The 20,264-nt window shown below is 46.6% G+C and overlaps 2 protein-coding genes across 8 annotated transcripts in view; one reads left to right on the top strand and one right to left on the bottom strand.

Moving 5' to 3' along the window:
- The first annotated feature begins 92 nt into the window (after window positions 1-92).
- grnb (granulin b) lies at window positions 93-16,511 on the top strand. Of its 5 annotated transcripts, none has more exons than XM_030340436.1 (15): window positions 93-233; window positions 531-596; window positions 953-1,102; window positions 1,629-1,733; window positions 2,276-2,408; window positions 3,095-3,207; window positions 4,215-4,350; window positions 4,688-4,779; window positions 5,712-5,859; window positions 9,723-9,820; window positions 10,003-10,176; window positions 11,341-11,541; window positions 12,017-12,262; window positions 14,030-14,287; window positions 15,237-16,511. In XM_030340436.1, the coding sequence occupies exons 2-15, from the start codon at window positions 573-575 to the stop codon at window positions 15,375-15,377; spliced, it is 2,019 nt and encodes a 672-aa protein (XP_030196296.1). In that variant the 5' UTR covers window positions 93-233; window positions 531-572; the 3' UTR covers window positions 15,378-16,511. The 5 variants fall into 5 exon arrangements, with proteins under 5 accessions (XP_030196296.1, XP_030196300.1, XP_030196295.1 ...); XM_030340440.1 differs by having other exon boundaries at window positions 104-233; window positions 440-596; window positions 3,098-3,207; XM_030340435.1 differs by having other exon boundaries at window positions 104-233; window positions 440-596.
- Window positions 16,512-18,511: 2,000 nt separating this feature from the next.
- LOC115531276 (integrin alpha-X) overlaps window positions 18,512-20,264 on the bottom strand; it is a 41,556-nt gene continuing 39,803 nt past the window's right edge. For all 3 annotated transcript variants that reach the window (XM_030340429.1, XM_030340430.1, XM_030340431.1), the window contains 4 exons: window positions 20,116-20,226; window positions 19,662-19,775; window positions 19,468-19,578; window positions 18,512-18,951 (listed from right to left, as the gene is read on the bottom strand). In XM_030340429.1, coding sequence (XP_030196289.1) covers window positions 18,823-18,951; window positions 19,468-19,578; window positions 19,662-19,775; window positions 20,116-20,226 — 465 coding nt within the window. In that variant the 3' untranslated portion in view covers window positions 18,512-18,822. The remainder of the gene's footprint in view (window positions 18,952-19,467; window positions 19,579-19,661; window positions 19,776-20,115; window positions 20,227-20,264) is intronic.

The following is a 20,264-nucleotide window of genomic DNA, read 5'->3' as shown; positions in this document are numbered from 1 at the left end:
AACAGTGTTGACACGAAGTATCGCAGTAGGCCTACTTATATTTTAAAATATATTTATTAAAATGTTCTTTAGGTCCGATGGGGGATGGCGGGCTGTCACGTGATCGGCATGTCACGTGATCCCTGGTTTGTATACCTCACTGTTTCCGGTCTCGCTGGAAGGGAAAGCGACTCACAGCCTGCTGCAGTTTGACTGTAACGTCCTGGTTCTGATCCAGCGTACCCAACGACGAGGTGAGCTGTTCCTTCACAACTTGTTCACATGTCACACGTTCACATAAGGGCGGCATGCGACTCAGGAGGTAGCGCGGGTTGACTGGTAACCGGAAGGTTGCCAGTCAACCGCTTTAAGTTGCCACTGGTTAGAAAAGCACTGTATAAATGCAGTCCGTTCACAATTTACATGTTGCTATTGTCTATTGTGTTTCTGTTCATATCAGAAGGTCTACTCTTCTTCAGCCTTCCTCCAGGCTCCAAGGTCCTATTTTCCACAGTCCACTGTTTGAGAAAGCTGTTGTTATCTCCTCCCAGGAAGACGTGGGCTGCACCGGAGGCCTATTGAATTGCCCAAATATGCTGCAACCATCTGGTCCAATGGTAAGATGAACTCTGTGTGTTCATACTTGATTTGCCTCAGATTAAGCCCAGTCTTAACACTTGATATTGTTTCTTCCCAGTAAACAATATCACCGGATATTTCAGTTTCTATAGCTATTTTCAGTTTCTATAGCTGGAAATAAAAGACTATTAAATCCTCACACACACACACACACACACACACACACACACACACACACACACACACACTCTCTTACAAGTTGTGTTTGCACTTCCTATCACATTTCCTATCTTTCTCACCGAGATAAGATGTTCAGTTATTCAATCTTTAATGTAAACTAAATGAAATCAGGTGTGTAAAGTATTGTTCACCACCACCTCCTCCTCTTGTCCAGTCTCTGCAGGGCTCATGGCTGGTGCTCCTCCTGCTGGCCGTCTGCTCAGCGACCTCCTGCCCAGATGGGAGCCGGTGTGAGGGGAACGACTCCTGCTGCACCTCCCCTGACGGAGCAGCCGCCTGCTGTCCTCCACCGCCTCCAGCCCATGTTAGTGACAACACAGGGACAATGAGTAGGAGTACCGGTAGAACAGTAGCACTGGTTCTGTTGAGGGTCACGGTGTGGTCCTACTATATTACAGTAGAACAATAATACTAGTTATAATGTGGTTAAGGGTATTTAGTACTATATTACAGTAGAACAATAAAACAAGTTACAATGTGGTTAAGGGTATTTAGTTCTATATTACAGTAGAACAGTAGTACTAGTTACAATGTCGGTAAGGGTACGTCATTACTATATAAGTTGGGTATGGCAACACAGAATCTCAAAACCACCGCGTGGAGCTCTGTGTCTGCCGCGTGGAGCTCTTGTGTCCGCCGCGTGGAGCTCTGTGTCCAAATTATGTCCATGATTTTGACCTATACAGCAGTTTCTACTGCAGCATAGTTTCTACTGACAAAGGCATAAAAATACACTTATTCATACACTTATTCGTCTTAACCCGTTTAAAGCATGGCAACAAGAAAGATCTGTGTGTGTGTGTGTGCGTGTCTTTGTGTGTGTGTGTCAGGCGGTGAAGGCAGTGATGTGTCCCGACAAGGAGTCCGAGTGTCCAGATGAGACGACCTGCTGCCAGCTCCCTGACGAGACGTGGGGCTGCTGCCCCATGGTCAAGGTACACTCCCTTGGACTGCATGACATACACGATGAGCCCCTCACAAATGAGGACAATGGCAGTCATTGGATAATGAATGTGTACTCAATTCCACGACCATGGTAAAGATCAACAACGTGCGTTTATCAGACTCTGAGGTCTGACTGGTCCAATGTGAACGGTACATTAACGTTTATCAGACTCTGGGTCCAGTGTGAACGGTACATTAACTTTTATCAGACTCTGCTCCTCGAGGTGGCGCTCAACATATGAATAAAGGAAACTTAAACAGAAGTCCACCCACCAAAGACGAGTTACTGAAAAACGAATTATGTACCATCAATAAAGGCAGAAATCCAGCACTTTACTTTCTCAGCAGTTTTTTATTCATCGTTGGACATCTATCGTGATGAATCGATATAGGGTTTTCTAACAATACATCCAATATCCAACATATCTATATATAGATGTATCACAATATTATCGGTATGGTGGCCCGTGTACCCTGTGGTTCCCACCCTTAGTGTATACGGTACATTAACGTCCGTCTGTCCGCTCCACAGGCGGTGTGCTGTGAAGACAGGCAGCACTGCTGTCCCGAGGGGACCCAGTGTGACCTGAGCCACTCCCGCTGTGTGTCCGCGGGCCTGGGCTCCGTCCCCCTGCTGGAGAAGCTACCTGCTCGCAGGAGAACAGGTGGGACGCCTGCCAGCGCACCACAACACCTCAGCTGTTCTCATGAAACCAAAGCTTTGGCTTAACAAAACCCATGTACACTGATCAGGGATAATATGGGCAATAACGACGCAGTTTATGCAACTATATTCATTAACAATCATAGCATGCTGATTATGCTTAAATTAGGGCTGTCAAGCGATTAAAATATTTAATCACGATTAATCGCATTAATGCCATAGTTAACTCACGATTAATTGTAATTTTTTTTTCTATGCTAAATATCCCTTGAATTCTTTGTCCCATTAATTGTTCTCATTTTAATGCTCTTATCAACATGGAGAAGTGCATCGGCTTGCCTTGTGCAAATGTTTTTTCATTCATAACAACATTGGCATATACTGATCAAAGGACGGTACAAAAAAAAGCCTATAATGCAATTAAACGATGAACATACAAAGATATGCCTTGAACATAGCAGTCAGGCTACTGCTTCTTTGTTTTGAGCCCAAAAAAAAAAAAAAAAAAGGTTTGCGGCGTGGTTTGCGTTTACGCCGTTAATAACGCGTTTAACTGACAGCTCTAGCTTAAATAAAAAGTACATATAACCACATGGATTCAAGTAATGCCCACGTCTTCAGATCGCACCATTATGAGCGCTACCAGTAGATACCAGTCGGTAACGGTAGCATGCGTGATGTGTCTAGCAGAGGTCGACTCGGCTTCAGGGCCATGTCCGGGGGGGAAGAGCCGCTGTCCCAAAGGGTACACCTGCTGCCAGCTGTCCACTGGAGGCTACGGCTGCTGTCCCCACCCAAAGGTACCACTGTCAGCCCCCTCACACCATCACCCCCACAAACTGCACCGTCAGCACCACCTCCCCCCCCCATCACCCCCACAAACTGCACCGTCAGCACCACCTCCACCACCATCACCCCCACAAACTGCACCGTCAGCACCACCTCCACCTCCAGCACCCCCACAAACAGCACCGTCAGCACCACCTCCACCTCCATCACCCCCACAAACTGCACCGTCAGCACCACCTCCCCCCCCTCCATCACCCCCACAAACTACACCGTCAGCACCACCTCCACCTCAATCACCCCCACAAACTGCACCGTCAGCACCACCTCCACCTCCATCACCCCCTCAAACTGCACCGTCAGCACCACCTCCACCTCCATCACCCCCACAAACTGCACCGTCAGCACCACCTCCACCTCCATCACCCCCACAAACAGCACCGTCAGCACCACCTCCACCTCCATCACCCCCTTGACCCCCCGCTAACCTCACCATCCCTAGACCTCCACCAGCATCATATGTATATTTTTTCCATCTCGACAAATTTCCCAATTATTTTATTTTGCAAAAATACTCATATTTATTTTAGTTTTTTTAAGAGAAATGAAAATACATTGAACTTTTGGTCCCTAAACCCGTCAGGTTTAGTGCGTTAAATAATAATATAGTAGAGCAGCTCTAATGGGCCAACAGAGCTTCAAAAGAACCCATTGTGTAGAAGGGTCCAGAAAACAAGATTCAGCCTCTGTGTTTTATCACGATTAAAGAGCTTTCAAACGGCAGCAGAATCAGTGTACTTATCGCACCACCAATATTAAACCGCTAGCTCTTCTCCTCCAGACGAGGGCAATCCTAAACATGGAAGGCATGTGTAGCATCTGAAACGATTGGTCTGGTCGCGCAGCCTCACATGCAGCCCATTACCCAGAGCCATGTGACCTGTGCATCTCGGGCCAGACAAACGTTGGGCTGTTCCACTCACCCTGTCTTTGCTGTGTGCGTCATGTGACTTGGGAGCAGGCGGTGTGCTGCAGTGACCAGCTTCACTGTTGCCCTGCCAACACCACATGCGACATGGAGCATGAGAGGTGCCTCTCTGGGGAGGGGGAGGCGCTCCCGCTGGCTACAAAGATCTCAGCCGCACCCAACCACGACGGTGAGTTCATCCCCGTTACCACGGAAACCTACTGCTAGGTCCTACAGAGGACGCCTCCTTCTGGCTCCTGTGTGGAAGCAGAGCTCTTCTCTCCTCCTGGGCCCTTTAATGAGAGAACTGAAATGAGTGGTCCCGTGTCCCAGCCGTTTCTTCCAAGACGTTCTTGATGGGGAAAGATTAGATTTAATAAAGATATGATCAGAGAGTTGGAATCCACCCACATGCAACATCTATGTACAGCTGAATATTAAATGACCTAGGGCTAAAGTAATGAAGGTTACACGATGTATGTGATCAATCAACGTTTATTGTAATGTGACTTTCCCCTCTTTGGCAGTGGTTTGTCCTGACAGCCTGACTATTTGTCACGAACAATCAACCTGCTGCCAGTTGGTTAACGGCTCCTACGGCTGCTGCCCAATGCCCAACGTGAGTCACGTGCTAATGTTCTGATGTGCTAATGTGCCAGTATGCTGGAATGCTAGTATTCTATACGTTACTAATTTTTTAAGTTAGAAGTCTCCTACTATTGACTGCTTTTGCCTTTCTTTGTGAGCTAAACAGCTGAGTCCACTGTCAGCTATCGGACCTACTATCTGTATGAAAGAAGGCAACACTTTTTTTAATTCTCTTCAATGATTTATTGTTTTTATAGTTCGTCAAATGATTGATTGAATTAGTAAGCGGACCTTTAAAAGTCCTCGGAATGACTCGGGACCCCTGCATCTGCAGTCAGGGGTTATGTTGCCGTAACGAATCGCTGAGGCTACAGGCTTCATTAAAACACATTTGGATATAGCCAAATATTAATTTGATTTAAAAAGGCAGGGCAATCGACAGGATTAACTAGTATTTCATCCATAACTTGGCCCCCGCCTGTTTATAAACCAGTGATTAGTGATGAGCTGTTGATAGAGGAGGAGCGCACCAAGAGTGCGTTGCAGCGTGTTGTCTCCCATGTAGAGAGTTTCTCTGGCCCGTGTATCAGACGGACAGTCTGTGGTTCAGGAGTGGAGTCCCACTGGTCCTGCAGAGCGGACCAGTACGAATGAATGGAGGAGGCGGAGAGTCGCCCTTACTGATTGTGTGGTCTTTGCACGCCCAGAGGTCCCAGAAGACCTGCTAAATTTTTATGTTATATTCCTAGATGGATCAAATACAGTTAAAAAAAAAACTTGATGCACATGCGTGAAATGAGACTCGTCTGATGCGATCGGGCATGCTTCATTTCAAGCTCTGATTGTATTTGAAAAGCACTTAAGTAGTATTGTTCAGAAATAATTAATTGATGCACACGAAGACCCGTTTGACCTTATTTGGTTTTGGTATTTCTTCCTCCCTCCCTCCCTTCCTCCCTCCAGGCAATGTGCTGCTCGGACCACCTCCACTGCTGCCCCGACGGGTACACCTGTGACCTGGTCCACAGCACCTGCCTCTCCTCCGACACACACCTGCCTCTCCTCACCTACGCACCTGCAAAGACTTCCTCTGCTGTGGCCGAGGTCAAAGGTCAGTCTCGAACCCGTGAGAGACATCGCTTCTCTCCATCGGGCTGCATTTCCTGTAGGGTTGGGCAATATCTATTTATTTTTTTAACCGTTCAAACCACGCCTCAAACATTGCAGTTTGCAGGTCAACCATAAAAAGAGAGCAACTTGTTAAGCAGGCCAAACCAGTGTTGTTTTCGTCAGGCAAGACGAAAACGAAAATGACGTCGTCAGACCCCATTTTTCCATGACGAAAATGAGACTAAGACGAACGTCACCAAAGCCATATAAAGACTAAAATGTGACGAAAAATGTGGACATTTTCGTCAGACGAGAACTAGACGAGACTAAATTGTTAGTGAGTGGACGAACAAAGTTTCAAAACATGCTTTTTTCCCGCCAACTATAATATGCGTGCAATGTCAATCAAGAGCTCAGACATCAGAAATCGAGCCAGCTGCTTGTCCTAACAGTCACGCCCCCATCACACACTAAAAGCCTCGCTCGCGCGCAGCTGCGCCTGCACGCACACGGCACACACACACTCATACACTCCAGAGAGAGGCTGGTGGACGAGGCACACACACACTCATACACTACAGAGAGAGGCTGGTGGATGAGGCACACACACACACACACACACACACACACACACACACATATACACACACACACACACACCATGGCAGCAGCAGCGGTGCGGGTGGTCGTAAAAAGAGGGAGTCCGATTTGGTGTATCGGACTAAAACTAGACTAAAACTTTTGGAGTTTTCGTCGGACTAAAACTAGACTAAAACTTTCAAAGATAGAAATGACTAAAATGGGACTAAAACTAAGAAGCATTTCGTCAAAAAGACTAAGACTAAAACTAAATCTAAAATGCCTGCCAAAAACAACACTGGGCCAAACCAATGTGCCATGAGCTGCTATTCTTTTTTCTGCCACAGGGTGGAAGCAAGCGGCTGCAACTAAATGTTTTCCTCCAGAGAAGGGCCGAAACGCCTGAGGAGGTTGTGTGCCAAGTCATGTGAGACCATTGGCACGATACTATTCTCAGCTTTTAGTCTACCGTTACCATTGTTAGCTAAACAAAAGACAATTTCAAACCCAGACAAAATAAGAGGAAGCAACAAATTTTGTGTTTCATGACAAGATTTTTCACGTGATATGAGAGATCACAGAACTAGAGAAGAAATTAAATGAAAATCACTTTTACCTTTACAACCGAAGCTATGTCTCAACACTGTTGTTTTCGTCACAAAAATGCTGTTTGATTGCATAAAGGCACCATAATTGGATAAACCAGTGTTAATTTATAGTAACTAAGAGAAGGTTTCAGAGGAAGTGCGTGTGTGCGTGCGTGTGTGTGTCATCAAATTTATATTTCACCTCTACTAGAACTCTATCTTTGCTCAATTTCATTTTATTAACTTCAAACATTGACCCAGGTATTCATCAGTTGTGGTTCTGCGGCCCTGTAGTGCTGCAGGACTACCAACTGATAATGCACTAGATGGTCATTTAAAACGTGACATTTATTTTAGGCGTGAATTAAATCTTCCACCTATGCTGTGTTCTATCCCTAGATAAAGGGACCCCCTCCCCAGAGGGCTGGTGTCCTTACATTAGAGGGAACACGGTTTCACCCTCCGTTGTCTTTAGGAGAAGGGGAGTACCTTTCACCCCCTCTCTGGATGGCAGTTTCCCCTTACGTCAAGGGAAGAGATATTTACAACCTGCGTTCTCGCCAAGCAGATATCGTTATGTGTGGGTCAGGCAAAAGGTTAACAGCAAATGGGCTGGATAGCTCTAGCTTATATATATGGGATGGCTAGATAATACAAGGAATAAAAAACAAGCTTATACTGGATTATTAAAACAAACCAACCTGATGATTACTTTCCATTTTAATCAACGTTGATTATTTCACTTGAACAAAAATCAAATGCTACTATCAACTAATCAAAACCAAAATAAATAGTATTCCAACCAATCACCGACAAGGGGTGGTGTTGTGGGGTTTTGCGCTGTGATCATGATGGTTTTTACTGGATGCACGTAACATGGAAGGGAGGGGCAAACTGGTTCTGTTTGTTTGGGATCTGTGCTGGGAATTCAGGAACCATGTCAATCGTTTCTGTCTAAACTGTTTAACTAAAGAGTCATCCGAACTTAGTACAATTAGGCTGGTTTATTTGAGTAATAACCATGTACAATCATACAACAAACATTTAGTAATCCGAGGCCTCAGATGGGAGTTCGCCCTGCACCTCTCTATTAGCTTCGCAAGGAGATGTCCAATGCATTGGCAAAGGCACGGGGTTCTCATACAGTAGCACAGGTCTGAGAAATGCTGAGAACCGCTCTGCTCCACACATCATGTATGATGGAAAAATAAATCATGTTGTTTCCCCTTCATCATGTAAGCTCTATCTCCCATTCCTTGCATTGTCTAGCCATTCTACTTGTCCCCAGCGTTATCCAACGTTAACCTTTGTGCCAGAGGTATAGCGATCACAAGGGAGCAGAGATCCCCTTATGCATTCTTCTCCTTGATGAGAACACAGGAAACTCTGTCCTTTTAAGTAAACAATAAATTATTTTATCATTGACAATGTAATTTGGGGTCTCATAGTGGTGACTTCTCAGTTGGACACTTTGAACCTTGACCATCCCAGGGGTCTCAGAGAAAAGGCATAATCAACAATTGATAGTTACTAACTAATTCTGTTTCTATAACTACTAGTTATAGAAACAGAATCACAGATCTCGCTTCAAATACCAACAGAAGAGACGTCACCCAACATCGCTGATACAACCTTTAAGATGTAAAGGCATTAGTCGCATGCAAATTCAGAAAAACATGAACCGCTGTAAGAAGCCCCCGGCATCGCCTGCCATCACCCAATATTGTTCAGTATTCAAAGTTCTGTCCCAGCGCGACCCAAACTGCACTATCAACAACTCAGTTCCCACGATATCTGGTCCCCGACCGCGTGCACATGGCAGTACAAGCACATTTACCCAGATGAAGCAGAGCTCACGTCAGCATATTAGTCAAAATGCCAAAAACGTACCTTTAGTTTCTGATTATGTGACGCGTGATTCTTCTTTCTTAAAAAAGAAAAAACTAATTTGCTGGATTCGATCACGCTCTCCGATACTGAAGTATAATGCTCAGGGAACCTACAGTTGGTACTACACCACGAGACGGCCTGAATACACCTGGTTTGTGTAATGATAGTAATCCATTACTATTTAAGGAACATTTTGGCTGTGGGTGGTGAGACTGGTTAGCTGTTTTCACAACGTTTTAGACATTCTCTGACCAGACATACAGCGACCGACTACAACAGTTGGATTAACCACTAACTACCGACATTTGAGTTGTCTACAATTTAATCACAAATACATATTCTTCACATCACATATTCTACTGCAACTCTTGCGTACTCACAGTTCTGTCTAGTAATGTTCTTTTGAATGTGAATGAATACATTTATTTACTTTACAAGTAATTCTGGGATTTTCCTTCATAGCCTTCATACCGTTTTTGACCGTTTGGAGGTTAAATAGGAATTCAAATTGCATTCCTAATGGTCTTAAAAAGTCTTAAATTTACCCTGTACTGTATAAATCATCCAGTTTCTAGAACATGCAATATGTGCTGCAGCAGAAGCAAAGCACATATACTTGCTGAACTTGATGTCATTCAAAACCATCTACCCATCACTTCTGCGTGCTGTCTCCTCCGAAGCCAAGTCATCATATTTAACAATCTGACAAATATGCAAGCTTGTGGAATGTCCCAGGCATTGCTTGATTTCTGCATGACTTGAGGCAGTGGTAAACCCTGGAGGGCCTGATGGATGTTGTTGTCTCCAGGACTCCTTGTCCCTTGCAACGAGACGGTGGCCTGTGCTGACGAAACCACCTGCTGCCAGACCACCGCCGGGGAGTGGGCCTGCTGCCCCATGCCTGAGGTACACCACTCCTGGGGGAGGTACACCACTCCTTGGGGGAGGTACACCACTCCTTGGGGGAGGTACACCACTCCTTGGGGGAGGTACAATTTACACACGTATTATTCCCTTTCCTGCTTAGGATTGGAGTTTTGGTTTTGGATTGGTTTTGGTGTGTGAACCCTCCTCCTCCTGCCCTGTAGGCGGTGTGCTGTCAGGACCACCGACACTGCTGTCCCCACGCCACTGTTTGTAACCTGGCCCAGTCCCGGTGTGACCCCGCCCGGGGCCACGCCCCCTCTGTGCCCTGGCTGGCCAAACTGCCCGCCCTCAACCTCTCCGCCCGCAGCTTCTCCGCTGCCGAGGAGGTCGCCACGGTAACGAGCAGCGATGAGAAATGCGACTATACACTATACTAATATACTGTACTACTTTGCTACTGCTACCGCCTACCGCCGGTCACTATACTAATATACAGTGTTGCGGAGTAACGGAATACATGTACCGGCGTTACGTATTCAGGATGCAAATTATAGCTAACTGTATTCCGTTACAGTTACAATTTAAATAGTTGGTATTTAGAATACAGTTACAATGTTGAAATCAATGGATTACATGACGATACTTCTGTTTCAGCAGTTTACTCGTGCTTTCACACCTACAGCATTTAGTGCGCACTAAATGAGTTTGGTCCCCTTTGTTCGGTACGTTTGCGTTGGTGTGAATGCAGCCACCTCACTTCGGATCAGCCGGCCGAGACCTCCCTGAGCAGCTGGTCTCGGTTCGCTTCCAAACGAACCCTGGTACGGTTCGCTTGTGATGTGAAAGCGAACGCACCTCGGTCCGATCCAGTTCTACAAAGCATATGCCTCTTTGGACGTAACAGGCACCGGCTCAGCCGCGCGCATTATGGGAATTATTGTTTGATGAGCGTTAACTCCAAAACTAGCAGCAAATTGTCCGACTGTCTGGGAATTTGGACAGACACCCACTTAAAACGTAATCTGAGAATACTCAGATTGAGTGATATAACGGAATACGTTACATATTACATTTTTGGGCATGTACTCTGTAACTGGATACATTTTAAAAGTAACCTTCCCAACACTGCTAATATACTACTGCTGCCCCTACCACAGGTCAGAACCTGATCCCTTTACACTACACCTATACCCATATACTTATATTCTGGAAAATCAGAGAAGTCCGCAATGCCCGGGATAGCAACTTGCCCGTAGCTCAAAGTTCACATTATTTCAAGCTACAGGTTGACCTCTGGAAGCACTTCTCCTCAGATCACTGCACTGATTGACATTCCCAAACCAACGCAATCCAAACGACAGCTTTCTTCATTTGTAAACCGAAGTATGTTTCTATGAGTTTAAACTCAATGGGTTAAAGCCCACACCCTGGACCCCACCGGGTCCCCTTCCATCCAGACCTCGGCCCCTGGCCATCAGGAGCTTGTGGAGGGTGATCTTAGTCCTCGAGGCGTGGAGCGCTTCGCCTCCCTTCCTCACTTCACTCCCTTGTTCCCCCAGACCCGCGACGGCCCAGGCGCCAGCAGCCTTCCCTGGGTGCGGAAGACCCCCGCCCTGCCCCGGGCGGACCCCGAGGAGCCCTCCCGGGACGGCCTGAGCCCTGCCAGGGTGGAGTGTGACGCCCGCACCACCTGCCCCCGGGACACCACCTGCTGCTTCATGAAGAGCAGCGGCCTGTGGGGCTGCTGCCCCCTACCCAAGGTCAGAGACTGGGAGGGCCTGGAGAACACGGGAGGGTTAACATGGGGCCCTCACCCCTCGGCCCCCAGCCGTCAGCAGAGGCTCTTCAGGACCTGGGTCGGTCAGAGGGGTTATTGGTGGGCTGAGTTGCAACCATTTTCCAAAACTAGATCCAGATGGAGCCACTGTGGGAGGACAGGACAGGACAGTCTAGTTAGGGGCGGCAGTAGCTCAGGAAGTAGTGCGGGTTGACTGGTAATCGGAAGGTTCCTGGTTCGATCCCAGGCTCCTCCTAGCTGAGTGTCACCTCGCCCTCACTGCTCCTGGCGAGCTGGCTGTCGCCCTGCGTGGTTGACTCCTCCGTCGGTGTGTGAATGAATGGTTGTAAGTCACTTGGGATAAAATCTCAAAATCCCCATAATGTAAAATTGTAAATGGTTCTCTCCTCCATCTGCTGCTGAATGACTGCGTACCCCCCCCCCCCCCCCCCCCCCAGGCGGTGTGCTGTGCTGACGGGGAACACTGCTGCCCCATCGGCTACACCTGCGACGCCCGCACAGCCTCCTGCGCCAAGCCCCGCGCCGCCGCGGGGCTCCAGCGCCTGCCCTGGTTCTCCAAGGAGAGGGCCGTGCAGCGGGGCATGCTGGGGGATGTGAAGTGTGACAACGCCAGCAGCTGTGCGTCGGGCACCACCTGCTGTAAGCTGGACACGGGGGAGTGGGGCTGCTGCCCGCTGGTGAAGGTGAGCCCCCCCACACTGGGGTTGGGGCCTCTATGAATAGCCAAATCTCCTATCCTTTATGCCTCCTTAACTTAACCATTGTGGAAAACCTCTTCGGGTCAAGTAGTGATGAAAAGGTGCTTCCTTTCGAACATAGGAAAAGACAGCACTGTTTAAAATGAATCCGACTCCACTTTTCCTAGCCGACGTCATTGCGCGACGGGGAGTAAGTCTGACCTCTAGCGTCTCCACGGTGGAACTACCGTTTATCGAAGTTGGTCTACAACTAGCGCTCTTTTGATCCATGCGTTCTTGTCGTATTGATTTCAATCAGGTTGTCGCCAAGAGTGAGAATCACTTTGGTCGGACTTGGCCAACGAAAATATCAATTATTAATTTATTATTTAATTTATTATTAATCCCATTATCAATTGTATTTCCTTCTCTTCTATTCTTCTGCTTTATCGCGTCTCTCGTGCGTCTTTGCGTAAAGTCAGTAATCTTCGTCGGTGGCATGTTGCTTTAAATTTTGCCGCCATAAAGGATTATGGGATACCATTTATCTCCTTTCCTTTCACAAAGGTTGCTCAGGAGTAACCTATGCTAAAGGACGGTGAAAGGAAGCATCGATGCTTCTTTCATAAGCATTTTTAGAATTCGTTCTTGTCGTATATAAACCTTTCCTTCAAGCAGTTCCGGATCATCTGCATGGGAAAGAAAATTTCCTATGCAAAAAATAGAATTCGTAAAGGCCCTTTGATTTTTTTCTAGATTAGCAGACATAAGACATGTATAACTTGGACGGACGCGCTAGCAGTGCTTCAATTTGCTTTTTCATCACCCCCCAGCCCATCAAACCATGCCATCAGGTGTTCTTGTCAACTCTCTGATCTTGTTTTTAGTTTTGAGAATATATAGCTCATCTAGACAGGTGACTGACTGATGCATCTAAAGATGCATCTTACATTTGGACGATGTATTCTTCAAGGCACATAGTAGGCCTGTCAATTACGGTATGAACTTTAATTCACTTGAATTCGATATTTTTTCCATTAGGCTTGCCAAGTTTTGATACTGTACTCCAGACAGAATGGCTCTAGTGTAGCAGAGGCTGACGGTATTTAGTAGGATTCATTTTATTTTGTCCAATCTGCATAGATGTCCAATTGCGTACGGGAATGTGTGACACACAGAACCCCAACGGAGGAGTACTGAAGACGAGGGCAAAACGAGCACGGCTCAGTCCGGGTCACGCCCACTTTTGGCGGTGGAAACGCAATCCGTACCGCACCTTTGCGAACCGTACCGCACCCTGCAGTTGAAACGCGCCATTAGAGACTTTTGGCCATCTCCAGCGACTGACCGGTGGCAAATCTGGTGACCTTTTCGTGCGTCTGGCGACTTTTTTCGTGTTATTCCTCGTCTCTGCACTGCACACAGGTCTCTCCCTCCTCTCCAGCCCCGGCCCTTCCCAATCCCAATCCCTTGCGCCTGCTGATTTCATGTTTCCCACCTTTTTTCTCCCTCTCCCGGATATCCCTCGAACGCCAATGAGGCTTGGTGGCGTCACGAATGACGTCATCACGCAAACCAGCGAGTTCTAGCTACTTTTCAAAGAACCAATAGCGAAAATAAAAAATGGCAACACTGATAAGACAATGTGTAAACAAGACAATGACATCACACTTCACCTAGCTTCTAGCCGAAGGCCTGCCCTGGTCTCCAATGTACCCCCACCAGTGTGTGATCCAGTACATGTCTACTTACGCTCCTCATTTCCCCTTCAAGGCCGTATGCTGCGACGACCACGAGCACTGCTGCCCGCAGGGCTACACCTGCAACATGCACAGTGGGACCTGCGAGAAGCAGCTGCGCCACCAAACCCCCCGCAGCCGCCCTCAGAGCAAGGTGGTACGGTCCATGCTGAGGCCGTCCGCTGTGGAGGAGGATGTTCCATGTGACGATGTTGGGGTGTTCCGCTGCTCCAAGCAGGAGACCTGCTGCCGCGCGTCGCCCACAGTGTGGGCGTGCTGCCCCTCGGCCCAGGTAGCGCCTCGCTGCTGATAGCCTTAGTGGACTGACGTTAGCATCTGTTAGCTTGTATTGGCATCTGTTTGCTTCCAATTGCTTTTCCTTAGTGATGTTTGATGTCGTCTTCATCTGTTAGCCTCTCTTAGTGTCTGTTGACATGTTGGCATCTTTAAGCATTCTACATGATCTCTTCTTGTTGGTTATCCTGGATTCTCCTAGCATCTGTCAGAGCTTCTAATAGTCCCAGCTAACTTCTCTTGGCAGCTGTCAACTTCTCTTAATGTCTGTTGGTATCTGTTGGAACCGCGCTTAAAATAAGGACTTGATAAGTTTAGTTTGCGGAAAAGGGTTTATTCAAATGTTTATCTCAAGGGTTGGATGAAGAGAAAGAGAGTAAATATTTTTTAGATCCCTATATCGTACTGTGACAATATATCATCAAGATTCTTAGAAGCCCCGGTCCTAAATGTAATTGTTCCCCACAAAAATATTCCTTCATTGATTTTTAAATGGATGGTATGTAGCTCTTATATGCAAGGATCTATGATTATGATCTAATATGGCATGCCCCTGTAAAACACAAAATCCTTCCACAAAACCTATAGAGAGTAAATCGTTCACTACAGCCATGTTATGTATCGGGGACACGAGTAGGTTATTCAATTTCAACTTTGAAATCAAAGTAATTGGTTTTTCGCTCTGCTCTGGAAATTATTTTTATTTTTATTTTTTATTTAAACTTAATTTATCTAGATGTCCCATTGAGACCTTTAGCCTCCTTTTCAAGGGAGCCCTGCCTGAAATAATTATCAAAACCGTGGAAGACGTGTCGGTAAAATCATATTTACTTGACTGACATTTTGGTGTTGTTTATGTAAGTCAGTGTTTACAGGATGTGATGTCACGGTGCTTCCAGGATGTGATGTCACGGTGCTTACAGGATGTGATGTCACTGTGTTCTCAGGCTGTGTGCTGCGCTGACTCCCTGCACTGCTGCCCTGCTGGCTCCTCCTGTGACCAGGGGGCCGGAGGCTGTGCCCCCCGGGGCCAGCCCAGTAGGCCCGCCCAACGCTGGGACGCAGACCCCGTCCCCCTGGGACTCTAAGCCCTTCAGGACCTGACCGCGGGGGGGGCCACATCACAGGTCCCATTGTCCGAGAGAGGCTGGAAGACCGGCTCTTCAACTGCTGTAAAGAATGATTCACTTCAATGCAATCAAGTCCATGTTCTGTTATAACCATTATTCGACCCCCTGCTGGAGTTTGCTGGGTTCCTGCGTGACACTCATTATTTCATCAGGTCTAATAGAACACGTTTTGTAAGGACAGTGTCCGCCACTTTACAAAAACCAGATGGCTAATCTTTTTTAGTTTTTCTGAAAATCCTGCATAAATATTAAGAAGGCCCTGCCCGGAATAATGACCCTTAATCCAGAGGAATATGAATGTACGTGGGTATATGCTACCTCTTTTAGTGTGACAGCGAGTGATGCTGGTTTAAAATCATAAATTCTCACATCGCTTTGACTTTTGGTTAAATGGTGATGATTCCAATGTTAAAGTGTCTTCTCCAGGATCAGTTTGACTAAATCTAAAGACTGGGGATGACTTGAAGCTCCCTCCTCCTTTTGAGCCCAGAGTTGGGTTTTCAAGTCCATGCAAGTCCATTTTGGTTACCAGAACGTAAAGAAACCCAATTTTCTATCTGGATTTGACTCCTGGTCCCCCCCCAGACTGAGCTCCCCTCTGGCTCTGAGTACCGGAGCTCATGACCCTGAGGCCCAGTGTTTCCTCAGGGTCAGGTCTGGTAGCGGTTCTGGAGTGTGTGTGTGTGTGTGTGTGTGTGTGTGTGTGTGTGTGTGTGTGTGTGTGTGTGTGTGTGTGTGTGTGTGTGTGTGTGTGTGTGTGTGTGTGTGTGTGTGTGTGTGTGTGTGTGTGGCAGACACAGATTCAACCCTTGGCTCATCTTTTAGACTTTCCGGAGTTTGGTCTATCATTGATTACCTTTTTTTAATATCAAGAGTGAATTGAATTTGCCTATAAAATGTTTTTGGTGTGTTGTGAGTCTTCGATGTAAAGGAGAAAGTGTTAGTTATGGGAGTTATGGGGTAATGAAGAAAGTGATCGGAGACTAACCGGTCACATGATATCCGTCACACTGTTGATTCTTGATTTAAATCTACATTCTTTGAAGACTTTGTAAAAGGTTGTTGCATTAATAAAGTTATGCAATGCCTATAGCCTCAAATGTCATCCATTCGTTAAAGGTTGCGTCCTTGAATGATGTTGACTAAGATGGTGTTTTCTTTGACCTTTTCCTAACGCCATGCGTTCACAAAAACCTCTGTGGTCAGATGGTCGTCATGACGACTGGCAGCGAATGCACACTGGTAGACGAGGTGTTCGCGGGGGATAGGTTCACTGCTTAAGAGTGAGCCCTATTACAGAGTTGAATGGGTCCAGTCACAGTGACCTCAGATCACTTAATATGTAAAATACAAAGTATATAAAACATATTTCTGTTGAATATGCACGGTGGTTGTAGTCCCATAGAGGGTGGGATGTAATGCAACAATTAAATGAGTGATATGATTTATATGATGGGATGATTTATTTTGGTTATATGCGGTCTGACCTGGCAGCATGCAGCTGCTGTGACCATGGATCAGAACAGGTCAGAGCCCCATACGGCATTCAGAGCATCGTCAAGACGTCCAAGTGTGGCCTGTCCTGAAGGGGAACGTGGGCCCTTTTGCCTACCCCACCGCCCCAAAATACAAGCAAATGTACCTTGAATTGGCGATGGTGGCAAAATGCTCCGTGATCCACGACTGGAACTTTAACTGCTGCTCTTTCGTCATTTGCTTTAAAGGTGACATCATACCACCAGGTGTGAGTGTGATTAGCCGTTACAAGCCGTTTTGAAAATCTGCCTCTTCTGACCTCACAAATGGGCGTGTCCACCTAGATCAGGGATGGGCAACTTTCATGATAAAGAGGGCCACATTTTTCATCATAACCATCGGAGGGCCACATGACTGCACACTTCAACTAAACGTTAGCTGAGAGAAGCTACACAATTTTGAATTTGGTAGATATGATTTCCTGTATTCTGGTGCATTTTGGGGATGGCCACTACCTAAAAAATCATCCAGAATCATAACCTATGTACGGTATGTTAATTGAACCAACATACATTCATTTCATGTTTTCCATGCTCAAACAGCCACATGAATGGTCAGTATTTTTATCAGTGCAAAGGGCTCACTTATGCCGCTTTTCCACTGCATGGTATCAGCTCGACACGACTCGACTCGACTCGGCTCGCATTTTTTGCGTTTCCACCGCGAAAACATGGTATCTGGTACCTGAAGTGGCTGCTTTTTAGTACCGCCTCGCTCTAGGTTCCAAGCGGCTGAGCCGATGCTAAAAGGTGACGTCGGCAGACGGCCGGCCACTGATTGGCCAGAGAGTGTGACGAAGTCACGAGAGCGACATGGCAACCATGCTGGTAACAGCCATAGCAGCGCCGCAGCCAACATATTCCACTTCTTCAACTTCTTCAACATGCCAGCTAATAATAGTAATGTTATTGATGTCCTCCATTGTTGTTATGTGGGTTCTCTCCATGTGTGGGTTGCGTAGGTGTTGTTTGCGTCGGGTACAAAAATACGTCACGGCCCTTTCGCGCAGCCGACCCCGCCCACGTCCAGGAGGTACTATTTGCGGTGGAAAACGACCCGTGCTGCTGCCGTGTCGAGTCGAGTCGAGCTACATGTGCGGTGGAAAAGCAGCAATACATCATCATTCAATGAAGTCAAAAAACTGAAAAACAGTGGCCCAACATTAAGTGCAACAACTCAATGAACTCAAACCCAACAAGCAGTTGTAGTAGTTGTAGTGGCGACTTAAGTGGATATCTTTAATGACTGATATCGCTTGTAAGCAAACTAGACGCATGGGTTTGCCTTCGAATTCTATGAATTCTTCTCATCTTTCTTGACCGAGTTTTCTGTAACTCGATCAATTATTATTATTCTTTTTTTTTTTATTATGTGCGGGCCTGACTGAGTGAGGATGCGGGCCGCACTGAGTGAGGACGCGGGCCGCCAGTTGCCCATCCCTGACCTAGATGTATGCTAATGCTACGGCTAATCACACTCACACCTGGTGGTATGATATGCCATTTATAAATCGTATTGTCCTGGGACCAAACTAGTTGACAATCAACATTCAAACAGCCCATAAAATATTTTTTTATTCACGATTATTAACACAAATGTATTAAATGCGGGGGATGATTTATTTTTAGTTATACTGTATTTACATTTGGCCTGTCTGGCCAAAAGGAACGAATGGTAGTTCTACATCTAAAAAGAAATAGTTCATAATTACAATGGTTTTCCAAAAGAGTTTTATCCTAAAGGTGTAATCATTAGATTTCATATGGGCACAATAAACAAAATCATTGATAATATGGGATGTGGGGAGGGAATCATGGGACTGAAGCATTCAAATTAGCATCTTAGCATGGAAGGGTTTCTGCCTGGTTCACGGTGCTTCTCCACCATCTCCGCCACCTTCTCCGCCACCTTCTCCGCCACCATCTCCACCTTCACCACCTTCACCAGAAGTGCCAGCTTCAATCATCTGTTTGTATTGACTCTTGAAGAAGCCAGCCTGAAAACAGCAGACAGAATCATTCAAGTACCCATCAAGAGAGGAACTCGTGAAGCCAACCCAATAACCCCCTATAATCCCTCAAAACGACTCAGAAGATGATTCATTCCCGTCTCATTATCAGCATCGGATGATCATGGCCACTAGGGAGAAGTGTTGTGTAAATACAACTGTATGACAAGCCATAACATAATCAACAATAATGTGCCCATAGTTAACCAACTTAATGTAAAAACTATAAATCAAATCTCCTTTGTATTCATAGTTGTATTTATGTAACAGTCGTTTTTGGAGCAGTTTATATTTACTAAGTAATTTAGCAGATCTCAAGTGAATTTGGATATGGGCATTAAGGAGCAGGTAGGGGTTAAGACCTGTTGCTCAGGGAAGCCATGGTCATTTGGGATCACATCAAGTATCTGCCAGCTGGAAGTTGAACAACTTTCCAAGACTACTGTCCTGAACTCAAGCCCTTTCTGCTGGGATCGGCCCATCCACACAAAGTCTTGAGGTCACCTTATATAGAGCGGCCGTAATGATGGCCAGCAGGAGCAGTCCTCCGAAGGTGCCTCCAACGATCTCTTTAGTGAAGTTTGCTACCGGGTACACCTCCACCTCAGTGACGATCTGAGGAGTCACATGACTGCGTGAAGGTTCTGATCAGAGACCCTGGACTAGCAGGACTGAGTTGAGGCCAGAGCGAGAGTTACCTTTCGGATGGGAGGGGTGTGTTTAGACTCTGTGGAAAAGAAAATGTATGTGTCCTCATCGTATTCCAGGGTGGCTGTGCTTATGAGGAGGAACTTAGCCGACTGAATACCGATCTGTAACAAAAAGCATAGACCAGTGAAATAGTAAGCTGGTTCGGGAATAGCCAAAACATAGGAAGGAAAAGTCTCTATGGAAACTCTATATCTCTTCAAACCCTCACCGGTCCCCAAGACGACCCTCTACCTTAATCAATCCCTCCCCGGTCCCCATGACAACCCTCTACCGTATTCAAACCCTCCCCGGTCTCTATGACAACCCTCTACCCTATCCAAACCCTCCCCGGTCTCCGTGACAACCCTCTACCCTATCCAAACCCTCCCCGGTCTCCGTGACAACCCTCTACCCTATCCAAACCCTCCACGGTCTCCGTGACAGGCTCCTCCCCCAACCTACCTGTGCGATCCACCCAGAGCTGAGGTTGCCGTTGAGTGTGAAGGTGCTGCTCTGCGCCCGACCCATGAACATGTTGCACCTGAACACCAGACAGCTCGCCACCGAGCAGTCCTGACACACACATCACCAAACCACACATCACACAGAAT

This window comes from Gadus morhua, chromosome 18 (assembly GCF_902167405.1).
Source record: "Gadus morhua chromosome 18, gadMor3.0, whole genome shotgun sequence".
Lineage (NCBI taxonomy): Eukaryota > Metazoa > Chordata > Actinopteri > Gadiformes > Gadidae > Gadus > Gadus morhua.
This window is presented reverse-complemented; position numbering and strand designations above follow the sequence as displayed.